Source organism: Patiria miniata, unplaced genomic scaffold, assembly GCF_015706575.1.
Source record: "Patiria miniata isolate m_02_andy unplaced genomic scaffold, ASM1570657v1 HiC_scaffold_20, whole genome shotgun sequence".
Taxonomy (NCBI): domain Eukaryota; kingdom Metazoa; phylum Echinodermata; class Asteroidea; order Valvatida; family Asterinidae; genus Patiria; species Patiria miniata.
This window is the reverse complement of record NW_024037059.1, coordinates 19,691,882-19,719,279: the sequence shown is the minus strand read 5'-3', so window position 1 is coordinate 19,719,279 and position 27,398 is coordinate 19,691,882. Positions and strand designations below refer to the sequence as shown.

The 27,398-nt window shown below is 39.7% G+C and overlaps 2 protein-coding genes across 3 annotated transcripts; both read right to left on the bottom strand.

The window, feature by feature from the left end:
- Positions 1–333: 333 nt before the first annotated feature.
- LOC119727849 (medium-chain acyl-CoA ligase ACSF2, mitochondrial-like) lies at positions 334–15,954 on the bottom strand. Its single transcript, XM_038199923.1, has 13 exons — positions 15,692–15,954; positions 14,116–14,290; positions 11,704–11,886; positions 10,870–10,988; positions 9,864–10,029; positions 9,019–9,114; positions 7,903–8,051; positions 6,381–6,549; positions 5,432–5,539; positions 4,183–4,334; positions 3,458–3,599; positions 2,921–3,031; positions 334–2,407 (listed from the first exon to the last, which is right to left on the bottom strand). The coding sequence occupies exons 1-13, from the start codon at positions 15,847–15,849 to the stop codon at positions 2,285–2,287; spliced, it is 1,851 nt and encodes a 616-aa protein (XP_038055851.1). The 5' UTR covers positions 15,850–15,954; the 3' UTR covers positions 334–2,284.
- A 1,230-nt stretch (positions 15,955–17,184) lies between these two features.
- On the bottom strand, positions 17,185–27,368 carry LOC119727850 (medium-chain acyl-CoA ligase ACSF2, mitochondrial-like). Of its 2 annotated transcripts, none has more exons than XM_038199924.1 (13): positions 27,156–27,368; positions 26,430–26,604; positions 25,938–26,120; positions 25,216–25,334; positions 24,213–24,378; positions 23,223–23,318; positions 22,402–22,550; positions 21,718–21,886; positions 20,767–20,874; positions 20,233–20,384; positions 19,562–19,703; positions 18,373–18,483; positions 17,185–17,887 (listed from the first exon to the last, which is right to left on the bottom strand). In XM_038199924.1, the coding sequence occupies exons 1-13, from the start codon at positions 27,293–27,295 to the stop codon at positions 17,765–17,767; spliced, it is 1,833 nt and encodes a 610-aa protein (XP_038055852.1). In that variant the 5' UTR covers positions 27,296–27,368; the 3' UTR covers positions 17,185–17,764. The 2 variants fall into 2 exon arrangements, 1 of the variants encoding a protein (XP_038055852.1); XR_005271008.1 differs by having other exon boundaries at positions 17,751–17,887; positions 18,373–18,476.
- Positions 27,369–27,398: the final 30 nt, after the last annotated feature.

Here is a 27,398-nt window from a genome sequence, read left to right as displayed (position 1 = left end):
ATATGCCCAGAAGATATTCTGGGAAAAACCCACGAAATCAGGTAGGGACTGAAAACCCAATCCACATATTGACCCAGGCGGGATTCGAATCCGGGTCACAGCGGTGGAAGGCGAGGAAAGTACCGCTACGCCAACCTGACTTTGTGCACACACGACGTCACTTCATGGTGTGACCGACAAAATTGATGGCAGGGGAAGTGGAGGAAAGTTTTGAATGTCTGTGACTGATCAGACAACAGGAGGGTTAATGGAAAAAGTCTAGTATACAAAGCACACCTTACTTTTTATAGTTATAACGACTAAATAAGAACATGTGCATTAACAAAAAGACAATTGATCAAATGTCCAGCATATTCTTGCCAATTTATTCTACCTTGAATAAAGATATTGACACTAAGTCCAAAAAATTATTACAAAGTTATAATTGATAACTAAAAATATAAATCGATTTTTATTCTTAAGGCTGCATCCTGAATAGTCACATTATGTACATTTTAAGAAAGAATTAATACTTTTTAATCTGCATTGATTTCACATTTTGCGAGTATTTCGTTCCTTAATTTTGTTCTAAATATTTAATTAATACAACTCCAGATAACTAAATTACCTACCAATTTGACCATGTTTAACAGTGCTCTAAAAGCAGATGCTTATCAAGAGTTTATGTCCAAAACGCGACATATCCATTTGAAAAAGGTGAACATTTTGCACTGTTATGAAGTTTAACCATAACAGTCCTGAATCCTCCAATTTTAATACGATTTTACACTCCCCCTAGGGAGAATGAGTACAACAGCTTTTTCTAAGTTAAGAATGAACCCGCTGTCAAAATTACTTTTTGGGAAGCCAGATGATGGCAAGATTCTAAAAGGGAACAAAATATCTAAATCACGTTTTTTTGATATAAACTCTTCATACATAAAAATGAAAAGACAAAAAAAATGTGCATATATCCACATTTCTTTTTTTTTGGGGGGGGGAGGTGTGGAGAGGTGTGAAGGCACTTGACACTTTAAAATATTTGGAACTAAGATTCTGTTTTTTAAAAATGGATTTTTAAAAATTCAAAGGATTATGTACAAAAACAATTTAATTAATGCTCATTTTGAATGCCCAGAAAATGCCTGGGAGTTAACATCATTTAAAAAATAGAAATTTCTCTTAATTTCTCTAAATATCCCATGGCTTTCAAAGTAAAGACAGAAAACATATTTTTTTAATAAAATTTATTCTTACACATTGTGCGACGTAGGGAATCAATACATCAGAATAATACTAATCTTCACCATATCTGAATTTGAACACACTGATTATGAAAAAGTACACAATTATCTTTTATCCAAAATAGATATAAATAAGGTGTAGTTATAGCAAACACCACAAGCAGAACAAAGGCAACATTTTTCTGTTTTCAATGTGAAGAATCAATGAAAAAAAAAATTTGTCTTAAAAGGAATTTTATAACTAAAGCTGGAACATGTAAGGAGCTCAGTCGACACAAAGTCCAAATTGTTGTTTTCTGCCACGATTGAGCGCTCAGAACTGAACTTATATTTGGTCCATGGCTCAGCTCAGTAATTTTTAAAAAAAAAACCGACTTTTGGGGCATCGTACAAACGAATATGGCAACCACGATGAGACGCCATTTATGACTTGGTCTGAACCCGGACTCAAAATGGCCGGCCATTTGGTGGGCCATTTAAAGTCCGATACTGGCCAGTGCATAGATTGTCAGAACGACCTATGATGTAGGGGTCAACCTAATTTCAATATCTACATGCATAACAAAAGGGTGTTGCATTAAGCATGAGGGTGCATGAGAAGTAGGCATGTACAGGAAATTAAACTCAACAGGAGAATTCATTTAATGTTGTAATGTAATTCACATGTTCGAGCTCTAATATCAAGCAAAATGTTTCTCAAATCCTGCTGTAGGTTTAAGAGGTAACTGTTAAACATATATTTGATGTTTTTCCACAGCAGAAGCAACCACATGTTGCCTGTCCAACATAATTATGCATGAAAACTGCAGCCAGGCTAAGAGTTGTGTCGTCCTCTTTGTCCTGGAAACCTGTGCAACATGAATTGTTACATTTAGAGGCTAAAAAATCTCCATCTTGCATTACACTTGTGCTCCTGGGCTCACCTTGCCTGCCACAGATAGAATTGTCTTAAGATGAGTAAGAAAGTTCAGTAAAAACAAGTTTCAGCTGCTTAACAACATTCCAAAACCCAAAGTTCCGACCGAATACTGCTCACTGATCATGCATGACTTCGTTGTGCATTAATTGAGACCCATAATTCTAGTCATCTCTTCTCGCATCTTGAACTTCTGCACTTTGCCTGTTACAGTCAACGGGAACTCGGGCGTGAAGTGAACGATCTTTGGGATCTTGAAGTGAGCCATCTGCAAGGACATAAGCAAAAAAACTTCACGTCAGATAACTGGAGACTATGGGGAGTGCAGGCAGTAGACCAGAGAATACTGGTCCAAGACTTCACCCTGCCAATTAACAGCTACTAGCAATGAAAGTAAGGTGAGTATGTTCCTAACCAGTTAAATCGAGTCAACAGGTCAGTTGCCAGTCAATCGCAAGTCATCACAAGTTGGTCACAAGTCATCACAAGTCGCTCACAAGTCGATGACAAGTCAATGACAAGTAAATGACGTGGTAAGGTATTCCAATGAACTATACACGTATCATGGGCGTCCTTTTGTCATTGTCTATCCCTATCACTCGTGACCTGAATTACGATTTGACTTGTGATTAACTTTGATTGATTCATTTTATCCCAACTCTGTGTTCATAGTAGTCCGCACCAGAGAGAGAAGTCAAAGCGAGTCAAATGGACGATTTTTCTCAAATCATTATCGTCTAAAATCTCCAATCAACAACATGTAAGCAAATTCAACTCTGACCTCTCCTTTGCAGAAGTCCCTGATGTCGTCTTCCGTTGCCGTTTGTCCTTCCTTTAGTTTGACCCAGGCGCACACTATCTCGCCAAGACGCTCATCTGGAACACCTATCACCTGAATAAAACGAGGTAAGCCATTAAAAAAAAATATCAAAACAAAATACTTATAGATGCAAGCATTGTGAAACGAATGCTTTAAAAACTGAGATTAATTGATACATTTAAGCCTGACTTGGCCTGAACATGCAAAGCTCATATAATGTGTGTTAAATTGGTCATTTTCTGGGCTTAGAATTTCCGAGTTGGTAGAAATTTGAAGATGCTGATTTTGCTTGTGCTTTAAGAGACTGCGCCGACCCATCAAATCTTCTATCCCTAGTTTAACCCACACTCACCCAGATATATTAAACGCCAAGTTCTTGGTCAAAACTGAATCACTCCCCCACCCCAAAAAAAGGAAAATGTACCGGCACTGATGAACAAGGTTAAGTTCATAGAAAAGTAAAGAAAGTTTATGTTACTTGAGACAACTAGATAATACCTGGACGTCGGCAATTTTGGGATGTTTATACATGAAGTTCTCAATCTCTACCGGATAGATGTTCTCCCCGCCTCTGATGATCATGTCTTTATTGCGTCCCACAATGGATACATAACCCTCGTCATTCATCACGGCCATATCTCTGCAGAAAAAATTGATCACAAACACATTAGTTTACACGGTTGTAAAAGGTCTTACTCTTTGAGTGCCAAGACTAATTGAGTCCCATTATCTTCTTTGTGTCTTAACCCTTTCAGGACTGGGGTATTTTGGCAAGGGTGGATCCAGAACACAATTTGGGGGGGGGGGAGAACATTTGGGGGGGGGGGGGGGGGCCAAAACATCTGACATCCTAATTTCTGTATGCGATGGCCAATTTTCCTCAAATTTGGCAGAAACTTTGGTTGGCCCGTTGCACAGCAGTGACCATAAGAGGGCGCTTAACTGAATTGTTACCAGTTTTTTTGTCAAAACTGAATTTTTGGCATTATTGCTACAATTTTCATTCAAATACCTTCAAATTTGGTACAATAAGTTTTGAGGATCAACTTAAACGACTTTTGGCATCCCAACTGAGCAACTGCAATTTTGAAAAACACAAAATAAGGGGAAACCAAGCTGGTAAGTTCATTTGACTTAAATTCTGAACATTCTTAAATAAGGAAGAATAAGCAACAGACATACAGAAAGCATGACTAGCAATGACCACCCAATCTTTTACTCACCCTGTATGGAACCATCTAGCCTTATCAATAGCTTCATCCGTCTTCTTCTGGTTATTCCAGTAGCCGATCATGGTGGTGTATCCTCGGCTGCACAGCTCACCAGACGTGTTGCGTGGAACGATCTCTCCAGTTTGAATATCAATGATCTTCACCTAAATCGAGTGACAGTTTTCATTTGGTGATTTGGTGAGCATACAGATGGACAATAGGAATTCTGATGCTTAGCTGTTTATGAAACACATTCAGCAAAGGAATTTGACCCCCGTCTATTCTCAGAAGTTAAGAATTTTGCCTTCCAGATCAGCATGTATACTTCCAGCACCCGATTTCACGAAGCGCTGCGACGCGTCGCAACTCAAGTTACGACGTGTAACACGTCGCAACTCGCCACGCGTCGTATCATCCATTTCACGGAAGTTGCGATGTGTTGAACGCGTCGTAAGTTCCTTGACAACGGCTTAAAACACGTCGCAAGTTACGACGTTTCTAGTGGTCATCGCAAAATAAGAAGAGTCCCTTTCTTAGCCAGTTTAATGCCATAAACATTACATAAACGAGATTATAATACCGAGGCAATGTGTGTAAAGTTGTAAATAAAAAATTCATTGAATAATTATGATTTAGACTGGAATATTGCAGTTGAAATTTCAAAGTAGCTAAACAGTCCACTGAGAGCTTGTTTTTCTTCAAAATTGCATCGCACGACCGCCATTTTGTTTTATGTTTTAACAAATTTGAGCTGAGATCCGACGACTGTTTACTGTACGCTGACTAAATACATAAAACAGTCACCGAGTTGTGCTATAAATAAACATTCGACGCGTCGCACTTAAGACGTGTTTTGTGAAATGGATCGCAGGACACGTCGCAGCTGCGACGCATCGTAGGGATATGACGCGTCGCAGCGCTGCGATGCATCGTAAGTTACGAAGAGTTTGATGAAATCGGGTGCCGAGCTAGGGCTTTTTCATCTTAACTCTCAGCTAAAGAAGTATGCATGCATAAAGGTAATACATGTATACAACATTTGCAAACATCAAAAAACAAAATACCAAAGTATTATGAAATACCTTACTCGACTGTAAGTGAATAATAGTCTCAATCATCCTGTGAAATCATGGCACCTGGTGTGCTGTCATTTTCAAGAAAAGAGGAAGTTTGTATCAACTTCCAACGATGGTCAGCCAACATGAGCGCATGTTACTGTAACATCCATATGGAACTCATATTTCGTTACAACACAACTTACTTCATTGTGGGCCGTTGCCTTGCCCACAGTCGACACCCTCTTCTCAATGGGATCATCTCGACGAGTTTGGAAGATGACAGGAGACACTTCTGTCAGTCCGTAGCAAATCTGCAATGAAGGGGGGGGGGGGAATTTTGCTCCATAACCAAGGATTCTAGATATACTTTAAATGCCAGTTCACACTGCACACGAAAGCAATATCTAAGCCAATTTCATAACGTCAGCAACTGAAGTTTCCATGTGACGTTTGCCGTTTCCCTTGTGAAGTCACTTTAAACTAGAATTTTTATGAGGTAATTTAACAGAAACAGGAAAGTGCAAAAATTCTGAGGGACATTAAAACACCACAGAGCAGCCAGCCATGAGAAATTTCAAACTTGTGTCTTACATCAGATCTTCTAAATCTGAGAAATGTTTGTATCCTTGCACAGTAATATATTACAAGTATAACAAAAGCTTCTCAACTTTTCTTTACTTTTCATGAACTTGCCACTTGTAACTGCCTTGAAATTAATTTCAACAAGCAGGAGAAAGACAGAAAGGAACCTGGCTATCAATCATGAATGTTTTGTTTGCTACCCAAATAACCAAAACAAGCGTCACGTGATTGTGCCATGTAATTTCTGAAAGGAGTAGTTTTCTGAGTAAAAAAATCAGCATTTTGACCCCAGTGACCCCATGATGACATTTGACCCTAGTTTGGTCATGTGACATGTTGGGGCTGGGCTTCTGATACTCTTAACAAAGTTTGGTTGAAATCGGTCCAAGTATATTGGAGCAATAGACAATGTCAACGTTTGTTACTAACTAACTAACTAACAAACAAACGGAGAGACAAGATGATTTGTTGAGCTGCTACCCGCAGCTAAAAAGTATTACCGTTCTAGCCCTTCCCCAAACCATGACAAACTACTCCAAAAAACACTTCTAAATTGATTGTCGTTCTTACGCTGACATCCTTCATGTTTAGCTGTGAGATACACTGCTTCATTGTCTCAATAGGGCATGGCGACCCAGCCATGACACCGGTAGACAAGCTTGAGACGTCAAACTCAGACAGCCTCGGGTGATGCAGCATATCGATGAACATGGTCGGTGTGCCGTAGAGAGCAGTGCATCTTTGCAAAGTGAGAAGTGAATAGGAAAAAGAAATATGACAAATAATATTTTGACCTTTTTTCCTTTGAAGAGCTACTATCAAATTTTTTTTAGGAGAAAGAAAGTTTAGGCCATATAACTACTTGGTTATATCTTGCAATGGCAAATGTGTCATTGGTGTCTGAAACCACTTCCAATAGGTCTCTCTCAAATGACGTCACTTCCTACAGATTGTCACATGCATCAGCATTTTTGGCGTCAAATTTCGTGACGCGCATTGGCTGCGCTGTATTTCGAAGAAATTTTGAGCAACATGTGTTTTGCACACTGTGATGACGCACCTGATGACACTGAATACACAGTTGTAATTTTCCTACAAAGATGGCATCCTATGAGAGAGATCTATAGACACGTATATTGCTGCTGGCCATAGGCAAGTAATTTGACAGCAGCCTAAGATTTTCCTAAAATGTTCTGTTTCTAGACCTTCTCTATGGGCCACAGAGATTTCCATGGTGTACTTAAAAGTCACCCATGACAGATGTCGGTAGTTTTACTGAAGTAAACCTTTGATAACCAATAGGACTCCTGATTGGTGAATACAAAGAGAGAGATTGAAAGCACATGAGCACTATTGTTACCTTGCGACCATGCTGAGGTACAGCATTCCCCTGCAGTTAAAAATAGGCCATTTGTACTCTATGCCACCTTTCTCACCAATAGACCTATACATTAAGCCCCGCCCACTGCGCTTGTGCAAAACACCACAAGTGTTTTTTTATTACCACACAGTTCAAACCAACCATGTCCTACCCATGCAGCATGCAGGACTTTTGCACTACATTCAGTTGTTCAATCACCCACAAAGCAAGTTCGAGTAAGTACTATGGTTAACTATGGTTTGACTAAAACTTTAATTCACTCAAACGAAGGATGGTTAGATTACTCTAGTCGACTACATGTATGTGGAACTGGAACCCGGGACACAGTTTCATAGCTGGTTACCGATAGTCACACGCATCGTAATGCATAGCAGGGTCCGAGGATCAAGAAGTTTTAGGATAACGCTTTGAAGAGTGTTTGATAAAGGGCGTTCACGCATTGCTGTTACTGCGCAAGTGTAAGTTATGTCGCAAATTAACCATTAGTCAAATTTTGTTCATTGCTCGAACTTGCTCAAGACTGACCTCTCCGCAGCCACGGCCTCAAGGGCCGCCTCAGCCTCAAACTCAGGGAACATGCAGATGGCACCATGCACCATCCCACACAACATACCCCCGGCCATACCGAAGCAGCAGTACAACGGAACAGGAACGCAAATACAACGATGTTCTTAAAATTCAAATTGACAATCTTATATCTTTGGGACTGACCTCTCTTGGGCAACTGCCTGGAGGGCTGCCTCAGCCTCAAACCCAGGGGCAGGGAAGACGCAGGTGGCACCGTGCACCATACCACACAGGGTACCCCCGACCATACCGAAGCAATGGTACAGTGGCACAGGAACACAGATACGGTGGGGCTGGAAGAACCAAATTCACAAACAAATCAATAAATAAATAAACTGCCACTCTTGAAAAGTAAGGTGGGTCATAAAATGTCGGGGCCTTCTTCGTGGTTCCAGGCAAAAGCTTTAGAGTTCCGAAGTGAATACATCACGCGCACAATTATATGTGTAAAATACATTAGCGCGTGATTCAGCCCGTTAACCAACACGCGCAAACGTGTTCACACCGTTGATCGTGGACGTCCTATTGTCCCTCTTGTTTGTACTTTTTAGGAAGACTCCCATATGTTTTGTACACGACCCCTATTGCGGATGTATGTCGTGAATCGTGGACGATATTGTTCTCTTTTGTTCTCTGGAATTTTTCATCCATGGTTTGAATAGATGAACACGCCCACAATTATGTGTGTAAAATACATTAGCGCTTGATTTAGCCTGTGAACCGACACGCACGCGTACTCCATTCTTTTGCACTACACTTCCCGGTTCAAAATGACGTCACACTTCGGTACTCTATTATGGATCCAGTATGCGGCTCAGAAAAAGTTGCTTGTTAGTTCACCATTTTGCATTGTTATAGGCAATGGCACACTATGGGCAATGTGCATTTCACATTAAAAAGTTTAGCTGTGGGTTAGGTGAAATAACCACACCAATGGAGATATAACCAGCTAGTTTCTCCGAGCCGCATGTGTATTTTGTACCCGTACCATATCTAATGGTCAATTTTGAAGTAATTTCATGAAGTTAACTCCCTAAAACTGTAATTTTTTCTCATTGTCTTCTCTCTACAGGTTTCTTCAGGCTTGCGAGCTACAGTGCCTAGGGCACTTTTGAGGAATCCTTGGTTACGTTACCAGAGAGAAATAACATATAATTAAAATATACTAAAAATCTCAAACAAAGCTAGAGCCTATGTTTCAGCTCTGCTGGATTTGTACAAGTTGCAATTGCGAACGCTTGATTTGAATTCAAGACGCACCTTTTCATGGAAGCCTACGGTCCATCCTATATCAAAGGAATTGTTGACTATGTTGTGATGTGTCAACGTGGCACCCTTGGGAAAGCCTGTAGTACCCTGCAAGAAAAAAAAAAATGGTTCTCATTTAAAAAAAAATGAGTTGAATTGTGTTGAGTGAAAGAAAGTCCTCCTAACAACACACCTAACTGAAATAATAGCAAAAATTTGCAATGGTTAAAGCCCGAGTCCATCATTTGCAGCTATCCAAAAAAGTAACTGGCGTAATTATTGTTGAAAAACATACTGGTTGAAAGATAGTAAGGGGACTAAACTCCCTGTGAAATTATTCTTTCTGGCAAGCTGTCATTTTGAAGTAATCAACGAAAGAAGGCCTTTCCAACGGTGCTTCTTAAGACGCACCGTAGGAAAATTTAAATTAGTAGTTCGTTTTGTTATTCGGTGAAGCGCGCGCAAGCATTGGCACGACACACATGCACCCCCGGTCGTATAATTCGTCAGATCAGTGCGCGACATCGCGTAGCTGCATTCGGCTCAGCGAGAACGTGTCTGGGACGCTGAATTTAGGCGCAATTCAAAACATGATTCAGCAACTTTTGATTTGAAATTGAGATCCTAAAATGCTGTTTTTCTCAAAATATACAGCTGAAGCTGAGCTGAAACTTTATCAGGTTAGTTGTTCAGTACCCTTCTTTAGATTTTGAGCACTTTTGTTGCTTCAAACGAACAAAATGCACAAATTACAAATAATGGACTATAACTTCAAGCAAGAGCCATATTTACCGGGCTAAGCACATGAATTGAATTTCAAATCTAATTGAGACAAGTTCACTCAAAAAAAAACTCACTGAGGTAAACTGTATATTGATGGGTTCATCAAACTGTGTCTTTTTCTCAAATTCATCCCTCAGCTCCACTTCATTGCTGCCTCCCATATTGTACAGGTCGTCAAAGTTGATTGTGCCTGGTAAGTTGTCCTGGCCTCGGAAGATTGCAATCTCTAAATCCGGGAGACTGTAACGAAATCAAGGATTATGTCATAATGTTCACTGGCACATCCACAGATTCTGATCTGCATTTTTCAAGATTCTTTTTCTCTTGTCTCATACAGGTGATGGGTTGTACCTTCATTGAGTACTTGGTTTTACCCTTGCACTGATGTAACTTTACAAGGCCAAAAGAAAAATAGTTCTGCCTCCCGTTACCCTACCCACCCCATTCCGACAGCCCCTACCCTTATTATGTTTGGGGGGGGGGGATGAGGGGGAAAAACAGAAACCATCAGTTACTACCTGTTACCTTTGACTACACGCAGACACCTCCATTTGATCGTATAAAGAAAAACCTGCCAAATTTTTTCCCTGCCTACCTACCGTATTTTCAAACGCCATGTAATCGGAAGCAGAACTGTTTTTGGGGGGCCTAAGCACTGTATATGCAGTGCTGTCCAAGAGATTGATAAGGAGAAATTTGCAAGCTTGCTCGAGTGGGATCCAAACCCACTACCCACTTAAACTGGTTCAGATGAACTAAGAGACTGCAAATGCAGGGATAGCTAACTCAGTGGGTAGAGGTCTGATGTGGTATTTTGAAGGTTGCAGGTTCGAGTTTTGCTACAGTCAGTTTCATTTGTTCAACTTAACTAAAAATTGATAATAATATTCCCGAATGATAGTCGCAGCATGGAGGCTTACGTAAGGTGCTTAAGTTAACAGTACTATCAAAAACTCAAAACTTGAAAGGGAGAATCATTACACACCAGCTGTCCTGTTATTATAGACAAGTCACGTGGTCTCACTTACAAATCCTAAGAAGTTAATTGGAAGTTGATTTAAAAAATTAAAATCCACTTACTTGGCACAATCGAGTTGGCCCGGTTTGCCAGTGTCCAGTTCAGGGCAGGCTTCCCGGAGCATTGCATAGTAGTCTAACGTCCGGAAAGTCTTGTCGCAGACAATAGCTTTGCATCCAGACTGGATATATAGAAGAAAATTTTTTTTTAAAAAAGGTATTTTTTTTAGCTGGGGCATATATTATTACATGCATACACCAAAATTCATTGTGTGAATTGCGGTTATATTTCAACCCACAGATTATGAAAGGTACTACAATGTACCAACACAGACAAAATTCAAATTATTTGTGAGATTCATAACCTCAAGTGCTTGGAAAGAACCAAAATTTACTCTATCCTACTTTGAGTGGGGGGAGTGTGTGGTCTAGTGGTTAGGGTTCGTGACTCATGATCAGAGGGTCCAGGGTTCGAACTTAAGCTGCTGGCCGTATGTTGTGTCCTTGGTCAAGCCACTTCACCCCCACTTGCCTCTCTCCACCAAGGAGTATAAATGGGTACCGGCATTAGCTGAGGAGTAACCTGCGATGGACTAGCATCCCATCCAGGGGGAGTAGAAATATTCTCAGTCGTTTCATGCTACTGAAACTGGAGATAAACGCCGGCCTGATGAGCCACATTGGCTCGTGACAGACTTTACTTTTTACTACTTTGAGTGACAAACGTTTGGTGTCGGATACTATTGCTAGATTAAATCAATACCAACAAAACGTCTGAAGACTTTTAAATGTTTAATAAGCATATTACGCTATCCCTTTTCCACCTAAAACACCAAAGCCAACAGAAAAAGAGGTCAAATCATTACAAGAAATCCAAAGATAAATTTGAAACTGTACCATTTTCAGAGCATATTCCAACTCATGCACTCTGTACACTGGGTTGATGTTGACCATGATAGCGCCGATGCGTGACGTAGCAAACTGCGTCAGCACCCATTCTAAGGTAGTAGGCCCCCACATACCCACTCGGTCACCCCTCTTGATGCCAAGGGCTAGAAGTCCGAGCACTATCTTTTCCGTCTGAAACAGAGGAAAGAGAAGAGAAAATAATATAGAAGGGTTCCATTTTCCTTCCAGGGTGCACAAAAGCCACAATGCCACAGATCATAACAGACAAAACTTGTTTTGATATGGTATGTTTTGGTTTCCTTTTTTTTTTTTTTTTTTTTGGCTTTTGCACAACATTTTTGTCAATTACAGTTTACTGAACAATTGACAGGTTATGGTTAAACAACAGGTGTTTTTGCACCTGCATTTTACTTTGGAGGTCCAAAGTCTGGGCCTTGACACAGAGGATTTGTGGATGATTAAAGTATGCGATCTATTCACCGAGGCCACCATGAATATACATGAGCTCCAAAAATATATTCATTACTTGGACAGTTCTCATCCACACAGAGGATTTGTGGATGATTAAAGTATGTGATTTATTCACCGAGGCCACCATGAATATACATGAGCTCCAAAAATATATTCATTACTTGATCAGTTCTCATCTACACAGAGGATTTGTGGATTATTAAAGTATGCGATCTATTCACCGAGGCCACCATGAATATACATGAGCTCCAAAAATATATTCATTACTTGAACAGTTCTCATCCACACAGAGGATTTGTGGATGATTAAAGTATGTGATCTATTCACCGAGGCCACCATGAATATACATGAGCTCCAAAAATATATTCATTACTTGATCAGTTCTCATCTACACAGAGGATTTGTGGATTATTAAAGTATGTGATCTATTCACCGAGGCCACCATGAATATACATGAGCTCCAAAAATATATTCATTACTTGATCAGTTCTCATCCACACAGAGGATTTGTGGATGATTTAAGTATGTAATCTATTCACCGAGGCCACCATGAATATACATGAGCTCCTGAAATATATTCATTTACTTGAACAGTTCTCATCCACACAGAGGATTTGTGGATGATTTAAGTATGTAATCTATTCACCGAGGCCACCATGAATATACATGAGCTCCTGAAATATATTCATTACTTGATCAGTTCTCATCTACACAGAGGATTTGTGGATGATTAAAGTATGTGATCTATTCACCGAGGCCACCATGAATATACATGAGCTCCTGAAATATATTCATTTACTTGAACAGTTCTCATCCACACAGAGGATTTGTGGATGATTAAAGTATGTAATCTATTCACCGAGGCCACCATGAATATACATGAGCTCCAATAATATATTCATTACTTGATCAGTTTTAAGTCAATAAAATGTCGCCGTCTAACAGCATGGCATAACCAAAAAAAGACCTGTCAGTTACTTGACCCATACTCTTTTATTCCCAAATATCCCAAAACTACATTTTCAGAGGGCAATGGTTTATAAAAATTTTGTTTCAAAATATTCCATATTTCTAGCAGGGGGAGTCAGGTTGGTGCAGTGGTTCTTGCCTCACTGTCCACCGCTGTGACCTGGGGTTTGATTCCTGCCCTGGTGCATACCGATACGTGGATTGGGTTTTCAGTCCCTACCTGATTCCGTGGGTTTTCCCAGAATATTCTTCTGGGGTTTTCCTCCCACCTATTTTAATTCTTCATTGTCTTCTTTCTACAGGTTTCTTAGGCTTGCGAGCTACAGTGCCTGGAGCATTATTGAGGAATCCTTGGTTTCATTAGGCCTACCAGAAAAAATAATCCATATGGTAGGATACCGCATGGTATCCCATTGACTTATATATATATTTACAAAGAGCTTAACAAATTACCTTTGAACTGACATACAATGGGATAAAGATAGTCAAGCTGAGTACAAAAACAAACATAAAATTGCATACAATGACTCAACATCAATTTGTTTAAAATTCCAAAAAATACACTCCCTGTGCAACTCAAAGTAGATTATATATCTTAACTAAACTGGACAAGAAAAGGAAAAACTTACTGCTCAATGGCCCAACAATTGCAATTATTTAACAACAGATCGGGTCAAACCCCCTCTCCCCTCCAATCAGGCCCCGCCCCGAATTTAGGATTTGCCTATGGTCTTTGTGCACTTTTTTCAAATGCAAACACTGACATATGTTTTTTAAAAAGTGTAGAATCCCTTCAAGATTAACATGATGCTGTTGATGTAGATACCAGAATTTTTCAGAACCACACAACAAAAGTGATATACTACTGCCAAACTCTTACTAATTTTCCAAAAGTGCAAACTTTGAAGACTTAAAAAGGTAGATCCGTGTTTTTGTTATTTTTGTTTGTTTTTCATTTACCTCCTCTCTAAATTCTTCAAAAGTCCTCCGTATTCCATCTCTGACAAAGACATGTGCGTCTCTGTCGGGGAATTTCTCCGTGGTTTCGTCCATCATCCGTCCAATGGTCTTACCAATCAGTGGGGTGGGTCCAGCATTGTGGAAGTAGCTCAACTCTTGCTTGGAGAGAACAGAACTGAAATGAACAGCAATGAAACATTGTAAAAGGTAAAATAAAAAAAAATCTTTTCATGAAGTTTTGAAGGAAGACTTTATTTCAGTTTTACCATTTTCACACTTATTTACTTGTTAAATCAATATATTTATTTATTGTTTATGTATTTCTTTGAATGGCAATAATGTTCTTAAAATATATATTTTTTTTAAATTGAAAACCCATCTTATCACATGAATAAATGCTTGGTATCCTAATGAAGAGTTGTACAATTGTCTTGTGAAATTTTTCTTCCCAATATCTCCATCAATTTGTTCCGAAGTTTTGTTGGAGAAATGTTATAAATGTTGCATTCAAATAAATTTTCAAATTTCTTGCTTCTTTAAACTCTAGTAAAAATGTAATCTATAACTTCATTTTTTTGCAAATTTACTTCTCCAAAAAATAGTAGCGTCAGGTCAGTTTACATGAATATCTGTCTCTCCAAAATCCAGATAATTTGTTTTCCAATCTAAACTTCTTTTCTTCAAAAACAGCAAGTCGTCCTGATTTAGTAATGTTGCAGGATGCAATTTGTACCATTAAAACCCAACAGCAATTATGGTTTCTTTAATATTGTTTTGTTTTGACATAATTGCAAAAGTGAAAATGATCTTCAAAAAACCTGATTTTAAAACTTTGAGTGACCGCTCCCCCTTTTACCAAATTCACTCTTTTTTCCCATCATTTATTTAATGTATTTTGCACATACATTTCATGGGAACATCTTGGCAATGTTTTTTGTCGTGCACTATTAATACACAAGGAAATGGAAAATGCACTGCTAGGAAATGGTTAGTGATGCTTGGGGAGTCGGGTTGGTGTAGGGTACTTTCCCCACCTTCCACCGATGTGACCAGGTCAATTTGATTCCCGCCTAGCGCGGGCCAATATATATGTGGATTGGGTTTTCAGTCCCAACCCGATTCCATGGGTTTTCCTCAGAATATTCTTCTGGGGTTTTCCTCCCACATCTAAAACTGTAATTTCTTCACATATTGTCTTCTCTTTACTGGGCCTCATGGGAGACCAGTGGATTTGGGCTACCCAGTTAAAATAAGAAATTAATAAATATCAAGCGTTATCTGCGCAGATTTAGGAGGATCAATTGCCAAGAACGGAATGGCATGATGCGCCAACAACCGGTGCAAACCGGCGCGAAGTTGTTGAATTGTTAAAATGCCAGTGCAGTGTACAATGCAAAGTTGTGAAAAGAGTGTTACAAACAGCATTGTACGGACGTACATTGTAGCTTGAGTAACTCCAGCTCATAATGTCTATCGCATTAATGCGATAGGGCATTACACCTGCTGAAGGCAATGGGTGCAGTAACATAATGACATACATGTACACGTCATGCACGTGTAAATGTACTACACGTACCTGCTGGCCAGATATCTACGATGAGTTGCAACTATCGGTCTCCGTTGGAATTTCCCACGTTGACAAACCAGGTTCTTAAGTGCATTCTCTTTTTGAGCACTTCGAGTGCACACCCCCGACACACCTGTCTTCCCGATCGCTCGCATGAAATACGCCATTTTTTGCGATTTTGAAAGAGAATCGCTAAAATCTGCAAATGCCGATCAGATGCCACCGCATACACGCGATGATGTTTGTACACTGGGCGCTTGGATGTGTTTACAATGGGAGTAGTCGTGATTCCAGTCTGAGCTGTCGATGTAAAGTGTCAAGTTAGTTACGTAATCGCATCGGCACGACAGCTGGCTTGGAGCGGAGAGATTTTATCGGTGCAAACTTTTAGAATGGCAGTGCAGTACAAATTATGCGACACTGCCTGAAAGTTTGAAACGCAGCTCAGCTAAAAAAAAATGTCCGTGAACCCGGCCCACTCATACATGTCATAAAGTGTAATGGCCCGTTGTCGAGTCCCGCTAGCCCCACTAGTGTGGCCGTCGGTATGCTGCGCTGAACCTTAGGTTCAGCGCAGCATAGGTTCAGCGCAGCATACCGACGGCCACACTAGTGGGGCTAGAGTCCCGCATGCCATGGAATGATGGATCATAGTTCATACAAATGGAAATACGGGTTGTCATTTTATCCTTGAACTGTGGTCATGGAATCATCGAACCGGACCTTGACATTTTCCCGCTCTGTGGTTGTTGTTTTATAGCCGCGTTAAACTTAGTTTTTGATGAGGGTCCGGTTATAATATAGGCGTCGGCCGGGGCATAAATTTCTGCCAACAAAAACAGGCCCGAGCCTGTCCGCTTGAGAAAATATTTTTTCTTGTCCGTAAAGAAAATACTTTTTTTTTTCCGAGGGCTGAACAAAACGGCCCATGCAATACTGATTTTTTTTCTTCATGGAATTCTTGAAATGATTCAGTGCAATGGATTCAATGGTCTCCCCATTTTAATGAACCTATTAAAACGCCGCAAATTAAGTTTTTCCCCCAAAAAATAACGCTATTCTGCTTTACATAAAAATTACTAGCAAAGGAGTAACGCTAAGCTTTGAACAAACACACAGAGACCAAGACAAAAAGTTTATAATAGTTTTATTCTGCATAGAATTTTTAATACTGATTGAGAAATTTTTTTTTTAAAGACAATACTCAAAGTACTTTTTACAAAAAATGTAAACTGTGCAATACAATTTGTATAAAATGATAGAAAAACAATCTGAACCTGCGAATATAGCTATATTTTGTTAATAAATTTTGATGAACAACTTTGTATATAATGTTCCAAGCTCATAAAAACATGATTATGGTAATCTTTTGTAAACAGATGAATTTACTAATACTACCACTAATAATAATAAAAGCATTTATATATAGCATCTTATGCCAAAGCCTCAAAGCGCTTTACGAAGACTAAAAGACAATTTATTATAAAAGAAACAATTGTACAATGATAAAACTATACAACTACGCTAAAACTACAAATGTTAATGCCCAAGTTCACAATATAACCTGCATTCGAAAAATTACATCAAACTTAACATAATAACAGCACCATTGTTTGTGAATGACCTGCCCAAATGAAGCAAAATATCTTTTTCGCTATTCACACAATTTAGACATTAAAACCTTAATTATATTTCATTGTTGCATTTTTTAATCAACTGTTTAAGGTTTTGCCAATTCACTGAACCTTAATTCGCCCTCCCACAAACACTTTATTCTTGGCCCCACCCACAAAAATGTGTTTCCCCAATGTCATCGTTCCTTATACATACCGGACTAGCATTTATAAATTTATCTAGTTTTAATTACATTTACAAAATGTGTATAACATGAAAAATATCAGCCCCAATCAAAAGTTAAAAACAAACCCTGCGTACAACGAGCTACACTTTTCAACTCAACGCTCTAAATATTGTCATACAAAAGTTTTCATCTTTACCAAATGCTGTGAATCTTTTTGGGCCATCTTCATCTACCCCTTTCCTTTCACTTCACTTTCCAACTACATTTAAGATTATTGAACATCACTCAATGCCCATAATTCTAGCCATTTCTTCTCGCATCTTGAACTTCTGCACTTTGCCTGTTACAGTAATTGGGAACTCGGAGACGAAGTGAACGATCTTTGGGATCTTGAAGTGAGCCATCTGAAAGGACAAATACAAGAACAGGTATGTTGCTATTTCAGTAATTTTTTTTATGTCAGTAACCATATCATATCAAAGCTGCAACAATTGATCTTGGTAGCAAAACATAAATTAGCTTTGTTTTACATTTTTTACCATTTTCTTTTTACTTTGGAAATGTTACCCCTCATAAAAAAATGATCATTCTAGTTCACTGTTTTGTCAACAATAAAGGCGTAAGTTTACTTTTGAGGAATTTGATATATTATATTCACATTTAATTCAAAAACCTAACACACCACCTGGACAGTGAATGAAATTGAAAACATACATTTTGTTCAGCATTAACAAAACAATTCAAATACAATTTTTAATCTACGCAGCTTCAGACAAAGTTTCACACTTTAAGAGAACAGAAAACTAGTATGTCAAATGAAAGAAGATTGTTCAGTTCACACCAATCATCAAAATGATTGCCATAAGGCAAAAGAAACATCAACACTGACCTCTCCTTTGCAGAAGTCCCTGATGTCGTCTTCCGTTGTCGTTTGTCCTTCTTTTAGTTTGACCCAGGCGCACACTATCTCGCCAAGACGCTCATCTGGAACACCTATCACCTTAATACAAAAAAAAACAAAAGAAACAAAAGTATTTAAGCTAATTACAATAGAAAAATTAATTTCACATCAAATGCTGTTTTGTTTAAATTGTTGATGACTAGAAAAAAAAATTCTGCAGTCGTCCAGAAATAAGTAATGAGTTTTATTGAAAGATATCAAAATTTTAACGTGAGTAGACTTGTGGTAAGATTTTATTCTAGGGTCAGTGGCGTAGCCATGGGGGGGGGGGGGGCGTGGGGGGCGACAGCACCCCCATGAAACCTTGTCGCCCCCCCCCCCCCCCCCCCCCCGTCGCCCCCCACTGAGATTTTGAGTTTCAAAAAAAAATTTATCATTGATCTACATGACGCCCCCCCCCATGAAGTGTTCCAACCCCCCCCCAGCGCCCCCCCCCCCCCCCCCCCCCCCACTGAAAAATTCCTGGCTACGCCCCTGTCTAGGGTCTGCTCATAGACCTTATGAATTGCAGGTCCCTTAGACGGGGCTCTTTATTATTTCCATTTAGTAACAATGAATGCATATTCAAGTGATACCAAACCACTGCCCCTGAGCTCTGCCTTACCGCACGAGGTCTATGGCTATTTGATTTAATGGGCCTTATTCACCAGTTGGCCATTTTTGTAGAGTTCCCTGAATGTATTTAATTAATTGTTAACTGTTGAATGGGATGGCGCCAGACTATTTATGCAGGATTATTTTACTGACATTTTTTTTTTAAATATGGCTTTAAACATTAGGGAATGTTTAATTACAAATGTTAAATTATTTATTGAAGCAGACTGGAATTTATTATAAATGAACTTGCTTTCATTTCTCTTCGCAAGAGTTCCATGAATTAAGATTTTACCCAACTTTCAATTCAATATGGCCGACTCGTGAATAAGGCCCATTGCAGGGTATTTTACTGTGTAAGACTGTAAATATAAATGATTTGAAAAGCCAGAACGTCTCTCAAAAATTAGCACCAGATTTTTTTGTTTTAATTATGGAACATGTCTGATGCTTCATGAGCATTCTCGAAGAAAAAAAAGACTGGAATTATTTAAACTAGAAAATTAGGACAAGCCCACGGTACCTGAACGTCGTTGATTTGGGGATGTTTATACAGGAAGTTCTCAATCTCTACAGGATAGATGTTCTCCCCGCCTCTGATGATCATGTCTTTACTGCGTCCCACAATGGATACATAGCCCTCGTCATTCATCACCGCGATATCCCTGAAGTTAGGGAGAAAAAAGGGAATCAGTTGTAAATATTTAAAAAATGGTTTGAAGGGCTATGCCAATCTTGAATGACCACTTAGAGCACATTACAATTACTTTATTAAATGACATTTTGTACAGGGCAAAACTTTGAGATAAGTTGCTAAGGCCACACAAAAAAGTCTCCGGTTTTTGGTATGGAGCTTGCCCAAAAAAGTGGTGTGGTGACGCGGCTTTTTTTTTTTTTACCTGATTTTTTTGCTTCAAATGTCGGCTGATGACTGCAAATGGTGCCCGACTAAACTTAGTGCAAATATATGGGAGTCCAGAGAGGCCACATAAAGCTTATTCTCGATCGTAACCCCATCTAAAAACACGTTAAAATTGTGCAGCAGCAGGATTCCAGTCAAACCAGTGAGTTTGGCGGTTTTGAGACATCATCTTTCATTGGAAAAAAAACTTTTTCATTTTGCTGACGCGCATGGCTACGGCGACGAGCGCGCATACCAGAAACCGGAGACTTTTTTTTTTGGGCCTAACTAACCCTGTATGGAACCATCTAGCTTTATCAATAGCTTCATCTGTCTTCTTCTGGTTATTCCAGTAGCCGATCATTGTGGTGTATCCTCGGCTGCACAGCTCACCAGACGTGTTGCGCAGAACAATCTCTCCAGTTTGAATATCAATGATCTTCAACTATTTACAAAGGTGAGTATTCCAAATGCAAGTATAAAAACAACTTCTGTAAGTGAGCTTACAGCTAGAATTAGGACAAGGATGCAGAACTTTGTATTGTACCTAACATAAATCAGGAAGATATTAAGTCAAAAATAATTACTGATTTTTTTTTTCTGAACTGATGGCAAGAGATTTCTTTTGCATCCCCATTTTTATTTATTCAACACACCAAATTTCAAGAACTTATGATATATGAAAAGAACTTGACATTACAATTTTTAAAAGAAATATTTTTAAAAGAAGTATGATCATACATGAAACTAGGAAGTAAGCTTATTGAAATTAAATAACCCCCTCCCCGTAGCATTCAGTAATTCAAATGTTACCCTTACTTACTTACCTCGGTGTGGGGTGCTGCTTTCCCTACAGTGGAGACTCTCTTATCGACCGGGTCATCCCGGCAAGTCTGGGTGATGATGGGGGACACCTCCGTTAGTCCATAGGCAATCTGCAAAACAAGAATTCTAGTGAAACCAGGACTTTATAATAATAACCGTATTTATATAGCGCCATTTCCAAAGGATACAAAGCGCTGGGGGAGAATGCAACCAAAGACTGGCAAATGAAGTATACGAACATATGAGACCCATTATGTAGCACCTTTTTGCTAGGTGCTGCGGCGCATATTGCTGCCACTGCCAGAAACACCGTGGCAAACCCCTTCTCGTAGCGACAAGTGTATACTGGGATCTTTAACGTGCATTACACAACACACAGGACCTACGGCTTTACGTCCCATCTGAAGGATGAAGCAATAATGGTAAAGTGCCTTGCTCAAGAGCACAAGCACCATGTTCCCACGGTCAGGATTCGAACCCATGTACCATGGCACACGAGTCGAACACCGTAACCATTGGACCACAGCACCCCAAGCATTCTGATTTTGCTAGTAAAATCAGAATGCTTTCTGGTTACACCTTCTTGCTTGTTCTTCGCCTTCTGGGCACAGGCTGTAGTGAAGAAATTGCAAAAAAAAAATCGAGTGGGGTGTTTTTTTCCCCCAACTTTCAGATTTATTGATATCTTTAATCCTTGATGCCTACTACACTTATTTTCAAAGAAATAGTATAAAAATCATGGAATAATAGTATTTCTAAGGAAAAAACAATTGGCATCTTAAACTCGAAACTTTAAAGGCCTTTTTCTTAGTATTTTAGTTTTTTGACATGTCAATAAATGCAATCTTCAAACAGATGCAATCTTTAAGCTGATATTTGCTCGGCACCTAATTCTGCTAAGCGGTATTGTCTGCTCAAGCAAACTGGGCTCATTGAACTAATTACAAGCTTACAGAAACATCCTTCATGTTGAGACGTGTCATGCACTGTTTCATCGTTTCGATGGGACAGGGTGAACCGCCCATGATGCCCGTAGAGAGACTGGAGACGTCAAACTCAGACAGCCTTGGGTGATGCAAGTAGTCAATGAACATTGTTGGTGTGCCGTAGAGAGACGTACACCTGTGGGGAGTAAAGGTACTTTTTCTCTTCAATATACAAGAGTACAAGACTACAACTTTTCATCGGGAATATGTGGATTTTGTTCATCACCACAAAAATCTCCAGATGGATTGGACAGGAACTAGAGAGTTAAGGTATACGATTCTCCCTAAACTCAGTTTACCGTCACTATTAATTGTATGATGAAATTTTTCATCCAGGAGATGTAAGTTAAATATTGAGTAACGGATGTCAGTTCCCTTAACCAGTTTGCGCCGGAGCCCTCGTACACACACACAAGATATGCAATATTTGGAACGTATGACAGATAAAGGGCGCAAGGTCGGAAATATCTGTCAGCAACCTGGCAGGGAGCGACGCCGGAAATATATGAGTGTGCTGCCCGAGGGTGATGGCTTCAACCCGCCTGGCTTGAGTCCGAGTGAAAATAAATCCCGTGCCTCATTCCGTTCTCGTCAAAATAATCCCGGCATGAACTGGTTAAAAAAAAAACAGATGAATTTCTTGAGACTGACCTCTCTGTAGCGACTGCTTGAAGGGCTGCTTCAGCCTCAAACCCAGGGGAAGGGAAGACGCAGGTCGCACCGTGCACCATACCACACAGGGACGCCATCACCATGCCAAAACAGTGGTACAACGGAACAGGTACACAAATACGGTGGTGCTGTTTCAAGATAATAATAATAATAATAACAATAATAATTTGGGAGGCTAATCATCCTTACTCGCAGCCGGTATATGCTGACTACAACGTGGTCGGGCCGCTGGCACGTAAAAGCGCCTTTGGCTGCCGGCCACATCGACCCATATATGACTACGGAGCACAGCCTGAGATCGAAAGTGTTTGATTTTTCCGGAGGGAGGAAAACCGGAGGGCCTGGAGAAAAACCCTCGTGGCACAAGAGAGAACCAACGCACAACTCTACTCACATGCGATCCACGGCCAGGATTCGAACCGTGGTCACCTTGGTGAGAGGTGAGCGCTTTACGCACAAGCCACCCATGCCACCCATTAAGATATGGAAGAAAAGAAAAAAAACATTTCAGACAGAAATAAAGCAGCTAGTGAGACAAAAAACAAACACATTCGCAACTATGGGCTGCAAATTTATACTAGTACCTCATTTAAACCATAGCAAAAATGTGTTCCCTTCAAAAATCATTGTTCAAAAAGTATTCCCTCAAACATTTTATCCTTTATTAAAAGTCACCAAGATGTATTATAACTCAGAAAATATTTTTAACCAAAAAAGGACCAACATACCTTTGCATATTATTCCCAATCAAATTTGTATTTCTTAATTTTTTGTGTCTGTAAAATGAAGTCAATACTTACCTTTTCATGGTAACCAACCATATGTCCGACGTTAAATGCATTGTTGACTATGTTGTGATGTGTTAAGGTAGCACCCTTTGGGAAACCTGTAGTACCCTGCCCATAAGATGACAAAATAACATCATCAGTCTTTTTATTCGTTTTGATTTATTCAATCCTATTCAAAACACAGTAAAGGCAGCTAAATATACCCCAACTCGTCAGTACATCAGACCAGTAAACTACAGGAAAAGTGATAACTGCTCTATGCACATTCTCCATAGTTACACGTCGTAAGTAGAATTCTTAACCCACTATCCAATTCAAATCAGTGTTATTCATAAGATGGAATTTGCGTCGGTGTGATGTTAATTAAATATTAGGTTTTGCCCTTCACCGATGCATAAATATTGAATTTTCCGATGCAAATTCCATCTTATGAAACGTTGAGACCAAAGACAAGTTCTTTTAGAACTTAAAGCAGGACTGTTCTTATCAGAACTAAAAACTACTTAGCGAAATTGATAATAAGCAGGACAAGTTCTTTTCAGAACTAAATATCTTCTAAGCAGTAGTTATTACCACATGGTGTTACCGCAAACCAAAACGATATCTTATGAATAGTTTCATTGCGGTACCCGCAGCTATATCAGATTCGAACCAGCCAACCAATCCCGCAATCTGGGTGGTCGAGTGGTAAGACGTGTGCACTCGAAAGCAGAAAGTCGTGGGTTCGAGTCCCACCTGAGTAATTTTTTTCTAACTTTCTCTCAGGAGGTAACACACTGAGTATACAGTGTTTATATGTCGGTGAAGGGCAAAAGCTAATATCGAATTCAAATCTGTGTTGTCGAGTCCATCACAAGTCCATCACAAGTCCAGGAAGATTTGTGATCGGACTTGTGAGGACTCTTGTCTTGATGAACTCGACTGGAACACTCAATCAGATACACTCAATTAATGCAATAAATACTGAAGTTTGAATAATTTACGATCTAGTCTAACACTCACCGATGTAAACAGTACACTGACAGGCTCATCAAACTGTATCTTGTTCTCATATTCATCCCTCAGTTTCTCTTCATTGCTGCCTCCCATCTTGAGGAGGTCGGAAAAGTTGAACGTCCCCGGTAAATTGTCCTCACCTCTGAAGATAACTGTCTTTAGATTAGGAAGCCTAGAAGACAGGTCACAGCATTTGTTGGTAGTGTCATCAGTAATTTAAGGCCAAAAAAAAAAATAAGTTGGTCTCTGGTCAGCGCGCGCGTCAATTTTAATCATGCGCGTCGATCTTTTTATTTTCCAAAATGTTCCGCGGTAGCTCCAACAGCGCCCTCTATTTCCGCACCTCCTCAATTTTTTTTACCAAAGAGCACCAAGGAATGGGAAATTGCACCAAGGCAAATGATCGAAAGCACCAAGGCAAATTATGGAGGACACCAATGTACATGAGGACACCAAAAAAGCAAAATAGTACCCACCTTGTCTGTACAATCCAAGCTTGAAGAAAAAAAGAAAAAAAGCCAAAAAAAAAAAAAGCCGCGTGGCCGCGTCAATTCCGGAACTTTGGTCTGACCAGAGACCGAATATTTATTTTTTTGGCCTAAAAGGGCCAATTTCACAGCATTGCAGACACACAATATTCTAAATAAAAAATTCCTCAGCAGAAACAGCAAGCAGTATGAACAGCAAAGATCAAACAAATTGTTCCATTTTTGAAATAGTGATGCACCATGGAAAATGCTAGCATTGATTAGCACATGCAATGAATAATGTTTTAGGGTGGGCAAAACTTTCCTGCTTGAACAAGCACAGATTTTTTGCTGACTTTAAATGAAGCTTTCGGCCTAAAATGTTGAGAAATACTTAGCATTTTTGTTGATTTCTGCTGTTTTAATACATTTTATGATGACGTGCCTTAATGAAATGAAAATTGGCATGATGACAATGAGTAAAGGTGAAATCGTTTCAGATATATCTGTGAGTGGTTCTACATTTAGTGTTTTCAACTTACCTAGCACAATTGAGTTGTCCTGGTTTATCAGTATCAAGCTCAGGACAGATTTCTCGCAGCATTGCATAGTAGTCTAATGAGCGAAACGTCCGGGCACATACAACAGCTTTGCATTCTGACTAAAACAAAACAAAAAAACGAGAAAGAAATGGAACTGAACAGCAACTGAAATCACAACACAAAAAGAGACAGGAGTATAAAAACTGAACAGAAAAGTAACAAAAATCCAGCAAAATATAGGATGAGTCTTCAACTTGTTATTTATTTTAGAAGAGTAAAGGTGAAAAAAAACTCCAGGGAATGCTAAAATGAAGAAACTCACATCAGTGGATTCAACATGGCTATTCACTGAAAGTCTTTCTGATGTGAAAGTCTTTCTGATGTGTGTTGCTCGTGATTATTAATTCAGCTGTTGTTTGCTTAGCACGAAAATTACATGGAGTTTTGACTCGTAACCTGCTTTTATAAGCCAGACTTTTTTTTGTGCTAAGCAAATTTTTGTGCTAAGCAGCGCTGTGAAATCGGCCCCTCGTCTACACAATAAGCCGGATGTAAGCCCATTCATTGGTATTACGAGGTAATCCTATATGATAGCACTGCCCAGCTCAAAGTGGTAGTCAGTCAGTGAGGTGCATATACAAAGATGACACTAGGGTGCCCTCTGGGACCGGCAAAACAGCCAATCACGAAGGTTTCTAAGACAAACTGTTCAAGAATACTACCGTTCTCAGAGCGTACTCCAGCTCATGAACTCTATAGACTGGGTTGATGTTGACCATGATGGCACCAATGCGGGACGTAGCAAACTGTGTCAGCACCCATTCTAAGGTAGAAGGCCCCCACATACCCACTCGGTCGCCCCTCTTGATGCCCAGGGCTAGGAGGCCAGTTGCTACCCTGTCAGTCTTAGGATAAAAAAGGAAGAAATTGCAAAGAATTTAAAACTAGGCAATATAGGCCCCACAACAAAAGCTGGTCCAGGACGTCCCAAAGATTCAATTAATGATTCAAAATGGCTATTCACTAGTGGAAGCCCCTGGGAAAAGGATGATAACTTTCAGTCAATTTTTGTTGAAATGTTTACTAAAGCCCCCTTCTACAATCCTGAAACTTCCTCTAAAAATCCTAAGTCTGTCCTCCAAGATTCCTTTCTGTGTATCCTGAAAAAGAAGTTTTTTAGTATTAAATGTTGGGAATGGGATAAAGATTTATACCTCCTCTCTGAATTCTGCAAAAGTCCTCCTTATTCCGTCTCTGAGGAAGACGTGTGCATCTCTGTCTGGGAATTTCTCTGTGGTTTCGTCCATGATCTGTCCAATGGTCTTACCAATCAGTGGGGTGGGTCCAGCATTGTGGAAGTAGCTCAACTCTTGCTTGGAGAGAACAGAGCTGAAACAAATACCATTGGACAGTTGTGACAAGAAGGTCAGAATAAGATGGGGTATGGTACCAGATTAAATTTTCTTGCATGAAGTTACCTCTGGGCAACTCCATTTGAACTTGAAGAACTTGCAATGTCCAAATATATTTAACAAATCAAACACCTGCAAGGAAAAACCATCACTTTGGGTTATAATTTTTAAATGAGAAAAAAAAATCTTAAATAAATCTCAATAATAACTTTTTAACTTAATGTCTTTTGTTACTATCAAAACCTCCATCACTTCATCCTTTGTAACCATGGTAACTAGTCCGAGTTATACCCCTCCCCATCATTCATAATTACACCTCAAGCTGACTTCAAGCTGGATCAGATTATTTCAGTCTTCTTCTCTAAAATTAGAAGTCTATTATTTCTAGGCTATATTTCTGGCGGGCACATCTGTAATTCTAACTTTGGCCTGATTGAACCCCCCCCCCCCCCCCCCCCTCCCCACCCTCTTAAGCATGCTCAGGCTCCACTGTGTTCTAGGGAACTTTTATGCATCATCGGATCGCACCTGCTACTGCGTCGATGTAGTGTCGCCGGCGCCGCTGATGCACACAGAAGATGGTTCCTGGAAGGAACCGTATGACGGGCGCACGCGATCTTCCTACAAAGATTCCTTGTCCAGCCATACCAGATGATTGGTCGACCCATGTCGACAGCATCGAAATAATCCGTCGTTCAGTGTTTGTACAACAATGCATAAAAATAAGGCAGCTGGACACAGACAAGTGCAGCATTTTCTGTGTTAGGCTGG

Bases quoted from the DNA above. Each gene is read 5' to 3' on its own strand.
- LOC119727849 (XM_038199923.1), bottom strand. From the start codon at position 15,849: ATGGCGTATTTCATGCGAGCGATCGGGAAGACAGGTGTGTCGGGGGTG. The intron at 14,291-15,691 runs GTACGTGTAGTA...TGTTCATTTCAG, and splicing joins CGTAGATATCTGGCCAGCAG to TTCTGTTCTCTCCAAGCAAG. The intron at 9,115-9,863 runs GTGAGTTTTTTT...TTTTTCTTGCAG, and splicing joins TCAATATACAGTTTACCTCA to GGTACTACAGGCTTTCCCAA.
- LOC119727850 (XM_038199924.1), bottom strand. From the start codon at position 27,295: ATGGGTCGACCAATCATCTGGTATGGCTGGACAAGGAATCTTTGTAGG. The intron at 26,121-26,429 runs GTATAAATCTTT...TTTTATCCTAAG, and splicing joins TTGCAGAATTCAGAGAGGAG to ACTGACAGGGTAGCAACTGG. The intron at 19,704-20,232 runs GTTAGTTAGGCC...CCCTAACTTCAG, and splicing joins GCTAGATGGTTCCATACAGG to GGATATCGCGGTGATGAATG.